At 45.7% G+C, this 14,646-nt stretch overlaps 1 protein-coding gene across 1 annotated transcript in view; it reads left to right on the top strand.

The window, feature by feature from the left end:
• Positions 1-3,796: 3,796 nt before the first annotated feature.
• The window catches only part of LOC311235818 (neurotrypsin), a 66,374-nt gene continuing 55,524 nt past the window's right edge, over positions 3,797-14,646 (top strand). The window contains exons 1-2 of the mRNA XM_084323319.1: positions 3,797-4,063; positions 10,592-10,634. Coding sequence (XP_084179445.1) covers positions 3,992-4,063; positions 10,592-10,634 — 115 coding nt within the window. The 5' untranslated portion in view covers positions 3,797-3,991. The remainder of the gene's footprint in view (positions 4,064-10,591; positions 10,635-14,646) is intronic.

Here is a 14,646-nt window from a genome sequence, read left to right as displayed (position 1 = left end):
AAGAAAAAATTCATCAATGACAAAACCGAGGAAAACAAAAACAAACCGCGTGAACTTTGGAAATTACTCAATAACCAACTAGGCTGCAGTAAAAAACTTAAAACCAGATTCTCAAACATAAACATAAAGACGGACAACACGCTCATCACAGAAAAGCTGGATGTAGCCAATTACTTAAATAGTTTCTTCACAAACATAGCCACAACACTGGTAAACAAACTACCCTCCCACTCAGGGCATTATGGGGTAGAACACATAGTAGCTTACTACAAAAACCTAGGGGTCCACAAAGACGACTTCAAACTGGAAATGGTAACAACAGATGAGGTACTCAAAAAACTGAGCGCCCTCCAACCTAACAAGGCCACTGGCCATGACAACATCCCCTCCAAATTCCTCAGAGACTCAGCAGCCGCCATCACCCCAGTCATCACACACATAATAAACCTCTCTATAAAACAGGGACACGTCCCCAAGGACTTCAAAATTGCGAGAGTGACCCCTCTGCACAAAAAAGGCAGTAAATTAGACCCAGGCAACTACCGCCCTGTTTCTATCCTTACCTCCATCTCGAAAGTCATGGAAAAAATTGTATACGAACAGGTCGAAAAATACCTTGCGGAAAAAAATCTAATCTACGAATTCCAATCTGGCTTCAGAACATCCCACTCCACTGACACATGCCTTCTCTATTTAAACGACCACATCAAACAAGAGGTGGACGCGGGCAAATACTGCGGCATGGTCATGCTGGACCTACAAAAGGCCTTCGACACTGTCAATCACACCATTCTGATTGACAAGCTAAAAGCAATTGGTTTTGATAGTCTATCAGTGAGCTGGATGCAATCCTACCTGGAGGGGAGAGAGCAGATGGTGGAGGTAAACGGTACCCTATCCCCCCCCCTCACAGTAAACTGTGGTGTTCCACAAGGAAGCATACTAGGTCCGCTACTGTTCCTAATTTATGCAAATGACATGTCGTCAGCTTGTGACTGCAACTTGTTCCTGTTTGCGGACGACTCAGCCCTGCTGGTCTCTGACAAGAACAAATTACAGGTTGAAAAAACCCTCAGCTCAGAACTAAGCAAAATCTGCATATGGCTCGCTGATAACAAACTATCATTACACATGGGCAAAACAGAGTCCATTCTCTTCGGTTCAAATAACAAACTCAGCAAGACCGACGGCTTCTCAGTTACAGTGGGTGACAATATTGTCACAAGGAAAGAAGATATTACCTACCTGGGTTCCATCCTAGAGGCAAATCTTTCCTGTGACAAAATGGCATCCAATGTAATAAAAAAAGTCAACCAACGAACTCGTTTCTTGTACCGGATCTCCTCACTGGTAAACAAGAATACCCTGAAGACTCTAGCAGGAGCACTCATTCAAGGGTACTACGACTATGCTTGCACCTCATGGTACCAAAGCACCTCAAAGGCGCTAAAAACAAAATTACAAACATCTCAAAACAAACTGGTCAGACTACTGCTTGACCTTACTCCTAGAACCCACCTCACCCCTGCCCACTTTGACAACCTAGGATGGCTTAGAGTAGACGACAGAGTACAGCAACTTGCAATGGGCCTGGTCTACAAGATACACTACACGACCAAGGTACCCATGTACATGACTAAATACTTCCCAAAGGTCAGTGAATACCACGATCACAACACCAGAGGGAGCTCCACAAATCATGTTAAACCCAGATTCGGCTCAAACAAGGGACTAAACACATTTCGCAATTATGCCACATCAATGTGGAACGCCCTACCCAAAGCTGTAAAGGAATGTGAATCACTACCCACTTTCAAAAACACTCTCAAAAAACACCTAAGGGAGACTGCAACTCGAAACTGGCCCCTGTAAATGTCCGAACACAACCCCCGCCAATGTACAGTAAATTACCAAGTATGGTCTTGTCAATAATCCAATGTACAGTGTTGTTTGTACAGTTGTACAGTGTCCCCCACCCACCCCTCCTACCCACCCCCCCCCCACCCACCCAACCACCTCCAATGTACAGTCCAATGTACAGTCCCATAATCCAATGTACAGTGTTGTTTGTACAGTTATACAGTGTCCCCCACCCCTCCTACCCAACCCCCCCCCCCCCACTCCTACCCAACACCCCCCCCCACTCCTAGACCCCCCCGTCCCCCGTCCCCCCCAACCACCTCCAATGTACAGTCCCACCCCCACCTACCCAATCCAATGTACAGTTTCTACGCCTAATGTATATACTCTTTTCTTTCTGGACTCTTTTTGTATCACAAATACAGTACTGTAATTGCAAATCTGGTATGTCATAAATGTATAGATGTAGCAGTACTGTCTATCTGTATGTCATGTATGTCATATATGTTACGATGAATTGGAAATGGGGGACCCTGGTGGAAACAAGACGAAAGTCTTTCTCTGGTCTGCATCCCCTTAACAATTGTATGTATTGAGCTGTACTGCACTGTACCCATTCTGCAATCTGTTAATAAAGTTTTCATTCATTCATTCATTCATGAGCTCCTCTAAAAAATGATAGGAGGGAGATGACTTTTACCTGGATCCACATACAGTCCGGAATTTTTTTTATTTAATTTTTTTTTACACTGCATGTGTTTTGATTGCCGTCTCCAAAGAATTCTGCACATTGCAGGCCCACAAACCATAATGGCATCAATACTGAAAGAATGAGTGACAGCTGTCTCCTGTCACACATCCCATCTGCTCTGTGTGTCAATGAAAGAGGTCTGACTGATGTTTTGCAAGCACTGTGCTGTGAAAGGACTGCTTTGATGTTTGGTGTGTGTGTGTGTGTGTGTGTGCGTGCGTGTGTGCGTGCGTGCGTGTGCGCGCGCGTGTGTGTGTGCTTTGTTGAAGGTTGAAGAAAGGAGAAGAGATGTGAACTTGCTGTTTCAGGGACTTATTTAAAAGCCATCCAATTTCTTATTTAAATTTTAATGAGTTGTCTTTATACAACCATACCTTATTCCAGTAATTTATCTGTTTAGATATAGACCCTAATGAATTCACTGGTTATGAACACACAACCAGAATAGCTGAGCTGACCACTTCTCAGACAGCACAGTCAGTCCTGCTGCCATGGGAAACTGCTGAGCAAAGACAAATCCGTCCTGGCATTGGGCTCTATTTTCAGCTGTATTGATATCAACCTTTCCATCTGGATTCTAGAACCTACTCTCCATCCATCCTTGCTGTCCACAGTCATGATAGGGAGCACTGATAATATTCAAGCAAGATTTATTTTACCAGGGCAGGGCGGTTCAGCGCAATGATAAAATACACCAGCTTGTAATAAAGGCAGGTACAGTGAGTGTTTGTCTTGTCTTTCAAACCATAATTATTTCCCTTCCTGCTTATTGTCAATTAGTGCAGCAAGTTAGTTACAATAACCAGTACAGTACAGTTACTTAATTGCAATTACCCTAAACAGTTAATCACTTTCAACGGTGCACCACCTAGGTATAGTGCGAGTGTGAGAGAGAGAGAGAGAGAGAGAGAGAGAGAGAGAGAGAGAGAGAGAGAGAGAGAGAGAGAGAGAGAGAGAGAGAGAGAGAGAGAGAGAGAGAGAGAGAGAGAGAGAGAGAGAGAGAGAGAGAGAGAGAGAGAGAGAGAGAGAGAGAGAGAGGGGAGGGCAGGGCAGAGAGAGAAGAGAGAGAGAGAGAGAGAGAGAGGGGGGAGGGCAGAGAGAGAGAGGGAGAGAGAGAGAGAGAGAGAGAGAGAGAGAGAGCGAGAGAGAGAGTGTTGTGGTATAACGTTTTTTTGCAGAGCGAAACACTTTCCTGTATTCGTGTGTGCCTCCCGTGAAGCGTTTGGTGCCGCACCCTCTCTCCTGCATACCGCGCGTACAGCCTACAACCTCGCCTCTCCGCCGTTTCCTACGGGAGGAGCGAAGAATACGGTTCACCTCACGGAGAGTTTGTGACCGAGATGGAAGAGGGGAGGCTATGACACGGATACACCGGGCAGGATGGATTTAACCAGCCGAGAAATGCTGTGTCTGATCGGAGTAGTTTGTCTCTGGTTACCAGTGTCATCAGAGGTATGTAAACCTGATAATGATCGATGATAGTGTTTTTTTTTTGTTTTTTAATTTTTTTTGTGGCCTCGTAATTACTTACTATGCCAACGTGCGCTTAGAGAAATGTATATATCTAGGCTTTATAAGCATGATACAATGCCTATGCACGTGATAAACCATCGTTTATAATTTGGCCATTAGAGGGAATTAGGGCAATGCAATAAGGATGGGTTGCCAATTGTGTTTAATTAAGAAAAAAAATATTCGCAGGCATATTTTCAAACAAAGCACAATGCTCTGGATTATTTCATTCCATAAAATTCTTGGTGGCATTCCGTTTCACCTGTGTTTGTGCTGCAAGCTGCTCATTGTTAAATTGAGCGTATGCTGTAGTAGCTACCCACACCCCCACGCACGCACGCACACACACACACACACACACCCACACACACGCACGCACGCACACACCACACACACCACACACACACACACACACTCACTCCCCCATGGCGGGCTATCATGAGAGGAACCAGTTGTTCGCCCCCGGTGGTGTATGAATGAACGGTACATGGACTAATTGTTCTTTGTCGCAGCAATTCAATCAAGCAAGCAAGCAAGCATCGACCTATACACACATTCTCTGGTGTGGTCAAGCATTTCGATCTGATACTAGGCAAATTTATGTAAAAGGGTGTCCCTCGTGTTGACTGTTCCATATTCCAAAGTGACATAGGGCATTTTGATTGCTTTTCCATAACCGGGGCAATATGTATACCTGTGTTTTCGGTGCTGTGTGTGGGGATAGGGATACACACACGGCTATTTGCTGTCAATACAGTGCATCTCCATGTGGGTCTGACTCTTCATCGTCTCATCAGATCGAGTTTAAATTACCCGTTAACTCATCGTTCCTTTAAACCCAGCAGGTTTGCGCACAGATTAAACGATCTATTAATGAATCATTGGAATCATTCATTTTAAATAGGCGCTTGCTGAATAAATCAGTGGCAATGTGAAGTGTGTTAGGCTAATGTGCAGTGCAGCACAAGAAAAGAGGGTAAGGGTGGCGGTGGACCGGGATGGGATGTATTATAATAACTCATTAGTAGAACACAATGGCTCAGTGCGGGATTTAATTAGTCCACATGAAGGCTGGGGGGAGTGGTGCACAACAGAACCGCTGCAGAGTTCAACACAAAGGAGGCCGACCAGAGAGTGATCAGTCGGTACTGTAGAGTATAATCGGCTCTGATAGTCACATTCAGTGAGGGGTGAGAACAATAAAGGCACAGCCTTTGGTGGGCTACACATTCCCCTGTAGGCTGTTGTCTACACTGTCAAAGGGATGGCGTTGTTGTAACTAAAAGTGTGTTACAGGTGTGTTGAAAAATGACACGTTAAAAGCAATAATATACTGTGTTTAATTTAAACACATCTTTATCACATCTGTTTGTGTTATGGTTTGTAACCGACCCCAATCGCACAACACAAGACAGGTATGATGGTTTGCCAAGAAACAGATATTTATTGAGAGACAGGGAAAAAAGGGCACTGTCCCTTTAAGGGAGAACACAAATACAGGAATATAACAAGAGGGGAAAAACTAGGTGCCTTTAAGAGGCGGGCAGGAAAAGGGAACACTAAGGGAAGGATAATGAACGCTAGGGGAAAACATTAAAGGAACGCTAGGGGAAGGTTAAAGGAACAAGGGAACTAGAGACTAGGAGATGTCGGGACAAGGAGAGCTAGGGAACAGGAGAACTGGGGACTAGGAGAACTAGGGACAAGGAACAAGGTGGAACTAGAAGGGGAGAACTAGGGACAGAGGGGACTGAGGCCCGCGGAGGCGGGCTGGGGACAGGGAGGAACTGGGGACTGGTGGGAAAACATCTGGGCCGCTCTGCAGAACAGAGGAGAGGGTTAATATTCAAAAGGGAACAAACAGAGCAGATGCAGAACAGTCCAAATAAACAAAGTAACAAAGTAATAATATCTTCGTGTGACAAACACACAGGGGGAGATGTAATGTCCAAAAATACTATCTAAGTGAGAACAAAAAAGGCATTACGCTGGGTGAGTGACTTAACAATCAAAACTCACCCATGCGTATGCGTAATGGTACAGGAACAGCAGCGGGACGAGGGCAAGAGGCATTACGCTGGGTGAGTGACATCACAATCAAAACTCACCCAGGCGTAATGGTACAGGAAACGCAGCGGGACGTGGGCAAGAGGCATTACGCTGGGTGAGTGACATCACAATCAAACTCACCCAGGCGTATGCGTAATGGTACAGGAAACGCAGCGGGACGTGGGCAAGAGGCATTACGCTGGGTGAGTGACATCACAATCAAAACTCACCCAGGCGTATGCGTAATGGTACAGGAAACGCAGCGGGACGTGGGCAAGAGGCATTACGCTGGGTGAGTGACATCACAATCAAACTCACCCAGGCGTATGCGTAATGGTACAGGAAACGCAGCGGGACGTGGGCAAGAGGCATTACGCTGGGTGAGTGACATCACAATCAAAACTCACCCAGGCGTATGCGTAATGGTACAGGAAACGCAGCGGGACGAGGGCAAGAGGCATTACGCTGGGTGAGTGACTTAACAGTCAAACTCACCCAGGAGGCACAACGCTGGGTGAGTGACTTAACAATCAAAACTCACCCAGGAGGCAACACGCTGGATGAGTGACTTAACAATCAAAACTCACCCAGGCGTATGCGTAATGGTGCAGGAACAGCAGCGGCGGCGAGAGTGTCGCCACCGGGTAGCTGGCTGTCCGAGCCGAGGAACAGAGTGCTGGAACAGCGGCGGTGGCGAGGGTGTCGTCACCGGGTAGCCGACTGTCGGAGCCGAGGAACAGAGTGCTGGAACAGCGGCGGTGGCGAGGGTGTCGTCACCGGGTAGCCGACTGTCGGAGCCGAGGAACAGAGTGCTGGAACAGCGGCGGTGGCGAGGGTGTCGTCACCGGGTAGCCGACTGTCGGAGCCGAGGAACAGAGTGCTGGAACAGCGGCGGTGGCGAGGGTGTCGTCACCGGGTAGCCGACTGTCGGAGCCGAGGAACAGAGTGCTGGAACAGGCGGCGGTGGCGAGGGTGTCGTCACCGGGTAGCCGACTGTCGGAGCCGAGGAACAGAGTGGTGCTGGAACAGGCGGCGGTGGCGAGGGTGTCGTCACCGGGTAGCCGACTGTCGGAGCCGAGGAACAGAGTGCTGGAACAGGCGGCGGTGGCGAGGGTGTCGCCACCGGGTAGCCGGCTGTCCGAGCCGAGGACAGGGTGGTGCTGGAACAGGCGGCGGTGGCGAGGGTGTCGCCACCGGGTAGCCGGCTGTCCGAGCCGAGGACAGAGTGGTGCGCCACTGCTTGAGTGCGCGCCGGAACCGAGAGACGCATCTGGGTGCGTCTGCGTGGAGGAGTGTGCCAAGCACGAAGGTCTGGAAGATGCGCGTCTGCGCGCTGAGGTCTGGAGAGCGTGCCAAGCTCGAAGGTCTGGAAGATGCGCGTCTGCGCGCTGGTCCGGAGAGCGTGCCAAGCTCGAAGGTCTGGAAGATGCGCGTCTGCGCGCTGAGGTCTGGAGAGCGTGCCAAGCTCGAAGGTCTGGAAGATGCGCGTCTGCGCGCTGGTCCGGAGAGCGTGCCAAGCTCGAAGGTCTGGAAGATGCGCGTCTGCGCGCTGAGGTCTGGAGAGCGTGCCAAGCTCGAGGGTTCTTGGAAGATGCGCGTTGCGCGCTGAGGACTGGAGAGCGTCTGCGCTGGTCTGGATGTGCGTCAGGACGAACAGCTGCGCGGGGGTCTGCAGTGGAACGCTGGGGTGCCTCCCGTGGAATGACAGGGAGCGCAGACCAGTCTCCCCCACAGGCAACGGCGACAGCTGGCGAAGGCTGGAGCAAACATCTCGACGCCGGAGAATGGAACAGCATAGGCAGACAGAGGATCTCCCGAAAGAGTCTAGATGTTTAGAGAATATGACTCGGCAAGTATACAACACGACCCCACGCCGAAACGAGGGGAAGCGCCCTGGTATTTAAAGCCCACAGGGGGACTAATTAGCCTGCCACCACAGGTGCGAGAGATAATAGATAATCGAACAGGTGTGGCCACTGAGGGTAAAGAACGAGAGGGTGGGGGCTAGAGAGAGTGAGTGAGAAGGGAAAATAAACAGTATAGGCTTAAAGAAACAGAGAAAGGTGGTGAGCAGCGGGCAAAACCTCACAGTTTGGACAAGACATAATCTCTGAGTGTATACGTCCTGTCCCGATACCACTTTCCCCCCCACAGAACAATTACATTTGGGTACTTGCCGATACCAAGTACCGATATGAGTACAAATACCATTACTGTTAACAGTTAATTTGAAAACACATTTTATTTTCATCACATGTTCCTCACTTTCTCACCATAACAAATTAAATATACAACATGACGCTGTTGCTGACATTTTAAGTTAAATTAATATAAATGATGTAAAACAAATATACATATACTATTTTTAACTTTGTGTTTTCCTGAACAAATTTGGCACAGAGTATAGTATCTGAGTCGTTCTACGAGTATGAGTACATGGGCACAGTATTTGGTATCGGTATTGGGACATGATCCTATATTATGCTATACTAAGTTTAGAACTACTCACTCACTTTCCAGAGGACTATTTGTCTTTGGGGACGCTGCTCTCATGGATTATTTCGTCACCTTCTTAAAACAATGTCTTATTTCATATTTATGAAGTCATATTTCAAACTTTTGAGAAAAACAATAAACTGAACCAAATATAGAACAAAAAAATATATTTATGAATTATTTCACAAATGGATAGGTGTTGAGGTGGGCAAGTGATGTAAAATAATTGGTACAGTAATACAAATACAAATTAATAAAAGAAAATGAATACAAGGAAAATTATACATGTATAACGCAGGTAAGCAGAGGTAACGGAGCTTCAACAACATCCATAGAGACACTACGACTTATGATGTAATACATCTACAGTACGTCTTAGTGATTATATAGGCTATATTTTAGTGACCATTATTTTAAGTCCATGGTACTACAATAACATTTTGACCAGATCAAGTACAAATGGAGCTATGATTCTCTCTCTCCATCTCCCTCTCTCTCTACACCCTCGCCTGTCCATCTTCGTGTTCCATCCGTGTGTGTGTGCGTGTGCGCACGTGCATTTGAGTGCATCTGTATATGTGTTTGCATGGCTATGTGGCGGACACAGCTGTGAGAATGTCACATCTGATTAGCGCCATAACCAAAGCGTGTGATTGATATGAATGGTGATATGAACACTCTTGTCAGGTACCACAGGTCCCTTGTCCACGATCGAATAGAATTAGGCTGGGCCACGCCACCTGGGATCTGTGTGTATGCGAGTGCAGAAAGAGAGGGAGAGAGAGAGAGGGGGAGAGAGAGAGGGCAAAAGGACTTCGGTCCATTTGAAGGTGATGCGTACAGTATTTCACTTCTCTCTGAATATTTCCTGTTTCTTCTAGCATCAGCAGTGTGTGGGTGTACAGTATGTGTGCGTACGCATGCGTGTCCTTTGTGTCAGGTTTCCAAGTATGGAGTGATCTGACCCGATTTCTGAGACTGTAATACATGTGTGATGCACCACCGTCATCTCATGATTGTTTGTGCGTGTGTCCATGTTTTCCTATCTTCATGGGCACCAAAATGTCCTCACCTTTTATCTTTGTGCAGGGACATTAGTCACTTGTCCACTTAGCCTAATTGGTTTATGTGAAGGTTAGGGTTAAGGGTTATGATTAGGCACATAGTGGTTATGGTTAAGGAATGAATTTAAGTCAAAGGAATGTGTGTGTGCCTGTGTGTATATACACATGTATTATGTACATAGAACGTTTCACTGGAATTCTGTTGCTAAGGAACAGTTCGGACTAGGGATGTCCGATATTATCGGCCTACCGATATTGGCATTAATGTGATATCGGAAAATATCTGTATCGGTTTTCAAAAAAAAAAAAAAAAATTAAAGATTTTTACTTTTTTTTTTACATTTCTATAACCTTTATTTACCCAGGCAAGCAAGTAAGAACAAATTCTGATTTTATTTATTGTCAAAAGTATGCATAATGTTATGTTAATTCCACAACAAGACATATGTAATGTTAATTACCTGAAATTATACCGTTTTTTGGGAGGGGAAACCCTGCATATATCGGTATCGGTTGATATCGGTATCGGAAATTAAGAGTTGGACAATATCGGTATATCGGTATCGGTAAAAAAGCCAATATCGAGCATCCCTAGTTCGGACCCAAGTGTATTTCCTGTCAGTGTAGAATGTTACGTTCGATTGAAACCTTCTATACCGTCTGTTTGCGTTTGTTGTTCCCTCCATCTGGTCATTTGTCCGCCTGAGGAGCCACACGGCCTAGTGATCCACACCACGAGCAGATATATTCAGAAACGTTCATGGATGAAATGCTGTCTATGAACCTGTGTGTGAAACGATGAGATCCAGAACTTGTACCTGACCTGGTATTTCTCCGTCTGTCTTCCTCCCATCTGCAGGTGGTGACTGATGACAGCTATCTGAACGAGGTGCAGAGCTCAGGTAGGTGGATACTATGACTGTCCTCGACTAAAGAAATTCCTAGTCCACTCATAGTCACAGGACTTTGCAGACCAATATCCATTAATAGATTTTAATAAACAAATCTGTCAAATTAGTGCTTCCCACACGCAGTCGTGCAGGAGGACCTTTCTTAAGTCCAGTGCTTAGATAGTGTGAAGATATGAAAATCATTTATCAGGAAATTATTAATTCAGCATGGGGGGAAAAAAACTAAACACAAATCAACTAACAAAGTCTTAGTCGATCAAGACCAAACCGAGCGACTTATGGAAGGGGCTGCTCTGGTGGACAGTCAGTCCCCCATTCATATCCAAACATACCTTTACTTTACCTCTTTCCCTCTCTCTCCAGTTCCATCCCACGCTACTCCTGTCTCATCCCTTTCCGTTGCATCTAAATGGTAAATGGTAAATTTATATAGCACTTTTATCCAAGCGCTTTACAATCTGTTCCTCACATTTCACCCATTCACTCACACACGGCAGAGGCGACCATGCAAGGTGCCAACCTGCTCATCGGGAGCAGTTAGAGGTTAAGTGTCTTGCTCAAGGACACTTCGACATGCTTCTCGGGAGAAGCGGGAATCGAACCGGGATTACCAGGCGACTGCTCTACCTCCCTAGCCACTGTCGCACCTATTCTGCCTCATTCCAACCTACATCCTGATATTCCTCCATTCTTACTGATCTAGACACGTCAGATCCTTCTACTGTCATCCCTCCTCTCTCATGTTCCTTTCATTGCAGAGCCAGTCATTTCCCCTCCATCCCTACTCTCACCTCTCGTCTCGTCTCTCCCTCCAGCCGGTCCTCCTCTCGCAGTTCCCTCCCCTCCTACTCCCCCCCCCCCCCCCCCCCCCCCCCCCGTGTTCACGGAGCGGTAGCCATGATGGGGGGTGGGGCTCAGCTTACACACTGGCGAGGAGGAGCCAACTCATCATTTCTCGTCTTATTTCCAGAGAGAGGAAAAAACAGTATGAAAAAATATCTGCCTATTCACATACACACACACACCAATAAACACACAAGCACATCTGAGCCAACTGCGCTTACAAGCATTCCTCTGGTCCATCAGCACTACTGGATAAAACAATAGCTCTGATCAGGTAAAGCCAGCCATAAGGCGTTGTCATAAATGACCCACAGCTGCAGCTGGTGATGAACAGCTCGACCAGCTCGTTATCAAAACGAGGACGTTTTACAAGACGCCATGTTTGTTCCTTTGACACAAGAGATTAATACAATTAGGTTAGACTTTGAATGACGGAACAGCATTTCTGTATTCCATTGTACTTTGGTGTGTGTGTGTTTTTTACGTGTGTAGAGAGACGGAGCGAGAAAGAGGCTTCTGCCACACACACCCACCCACCCCCCATACGGCATGCCTCCGCATGTGAACCGTGTCAAATACTCATTGTGGCTGGGAAATGGATTACGGGACTAGGGAGGCTGAGCGTTCCCATGGCGATTGGGCAGAGTACGGTTGTCGTGGCAATACTGAGGGTGTTACGCTATAGCATGGAGTGTTGTTGTGTCTGTCTGAGTGTTGCGGATGTTGCTTCGAGTTGAAATGCTTCATCTCTGCCGTGCTGGTCGTGCTCCCTCTGTCTAGGATAGGGGGATGGAGAAGACCCCTTCCCTTAGCAGTAGGTAAACCCAAGTCCTAAACTACCACACCTTCCCTTAGCAGTAGGTAAACCCAAGTCCTTCACTACCCTTTCCCTTAGCAGTAGGTAAACCCAAGTCCTAAACTACCACACCTTCCCTTAGCAGTAGGTAAACCCAAGTCCTAAACTACCACACCTTCCCTTAGCAGTAGGTAAACCCAAGTCCTTCACTACCCTTTCCCTTAGCAGTAAGTAAACCCAAGTCCTAAACTACCACACCTTCCCTTAGCAGTAGGTAAACCCAAGTCCTAAACTACCACACCTTCCCTTAGCAGTAGGTAAACCCAAGTCCTAAACTACCACACCTTCCCTTAGCAGTAGGTAAACCCAAGTCCTTCACTACCCTTTCCCTTAGCAGTAAGTAAACCCAAGTCCTAAACTACCACACCTTCCCTTAGCAGTAGGTACACCCAAGTCCTCCACTACTCCTTCCCTTAGCAGTAGGTAAACCCAAGTCCTCCACTACCCCTTCCCTTAGCAGTAGGTCAACCAAAGTCCTAAACTACCACACCTCCCCTTAGCAGTAGGTAAACCCAAGTCCTAAACTACCACAGACAAGAAGATACCATTTTTATCTCTGTGCACTCAGTAGAGCCAGCTGTGCACCGAATCTCCTTCTACTGAACGCGCAGAAAGGAAATTTGTATCTTCTTGTCCGATTCTCGAGAAGACGTAAAGTGAATTTCCCATAATGTTGACGTGTTCCTTTAACTACCACTACACCACTGATGTTACCACCGATATACAGTAGGTAGATAGGTCAGATATAAAGGTATAAGATCAAATGTAATCCAGATTGTTATGCTGTGTTTCTTTTGTTTATTTACATTTCCATTCAAAGGGGGAACATGTAGGAACATGTTATTGAAGTCAAGAGGGCTGAATCCTAATCTTAATCCTCAAGACTATGGACTTGAATACTGAGCCATCGTGGAGTTCTCCGTTTTTTTCCAGTCTAAGGGTCCGAGGTAAAGATAAAGTCCTGCCAGTCAGCCAGTCCTAATCAAGTCTTTAAATTGGAAATATCCGAGTTTACCACCAGGAAGTTGCATTTGAACGGCAGACCAAATCGTAAAAAGATAAATGTGTTAAAGCTGAGCTAGTTCCATGATACTCGTTTACGAGTTGTGACTTATCAACAACCTTTCACCTTTTGTGTTTTTTGGGTAAAAAATAAATCACAAACGATGCTTTATTCTGTACGCAGATTATCATGAGATATCATCAGAAATATGATATTGACAATGCGTTTCCCTAAAAGTTTATCAAACCAGCTCCATCAAGATAGAAAGCTTGAGGCCATCAAGCTGAATTTGCTGCCTTGGATCTCACTGGTTCTGACTGTCTAAGGCAGGGGTTCTCAAACTTTTTTATACCACAACCCCATTTTATTTAGGATTATTTTTGGCGACCAAACAAATTGCGTAATTTCAACGTGGAATTAAGGAATATCAAAATAAAAGCACAAGTTGTTGAACTTGATCATGCATATTTATTCGAAAATTTTATTACAGCACTATGTTATCAATACACATTTATAAAACGAGGCATATTTTGCCAAAATATATTGCCAGAAAATAAAATAAAAATTGCTAATGCGTGACCCCACTGTCACCTTCCCACGACCCCACTTTGGGTCGCAGCCCGTAGTTTGAGAACCGCTGGTCTAAGGTAACTAGCTAGCACCCGAACGCCATCACCTCATATACGACTTTGTCACATGACAAATGTCCAACTTTAAAACTAGATGAGCATTCTGACTGAATACACCATTAGAGCTGTGAATGATTGTCAGAGACCCAAGATGTCACAATGAAAAGAAAATGTATGAATGGAAAGACAATTTGAAATAATAAAAACATGACTAAATAATTAGTTTAATTTAACACTTTGGTTGCCACTTGTTAACATGGTAAAACGTGGTTGGATGCCAGCACCCACTTCAATGATAGCGTTGTGAACGCATAATCTCTGTTTTAAATGATGGCTATGTGTCTAATCTGCCCGTCGTTTATCAATGACTTGTTTGCATTCAACATTGTCGAAACGGATTGTTTTTTTTTTAATCGGTTCATTTCCGTTTTATAGCATTTTGAAAAGCCCTCGTTTTTCAGGAAAATATATAGATTCTGTGATAAACGGCCTTTACTGGAATATTCTGGCATACACAAAAACGTTGTCATTTTTCGGCCTATTTATGAATCGTTTTCAAATAAACGCTAGATTATCGATAGTATATGTGTACTTATGCACGCTATATAAGCGATCTGAAAAATATATTCTCTCATTTCCTGATCAGCGCGCACACACACACACACAGGGCAC

Source organism: Notolepis coatsorum (genome assembly GCF_963971535.1).
Source record: "Notolepis coatsorum genome assembly, chromosome: 10".
In the NCBI taxonomy this organism is placed as follows: domain Eukaryota; kingdom Metazoa; phylum Chordata; class Actinopteri; order Aulopiformes; family Paralepididae; genus Notolepis; species Notolepis coatsorum.
This window is presented reverse-complemented; position numbering and strand designations above follow the sequence as displayed.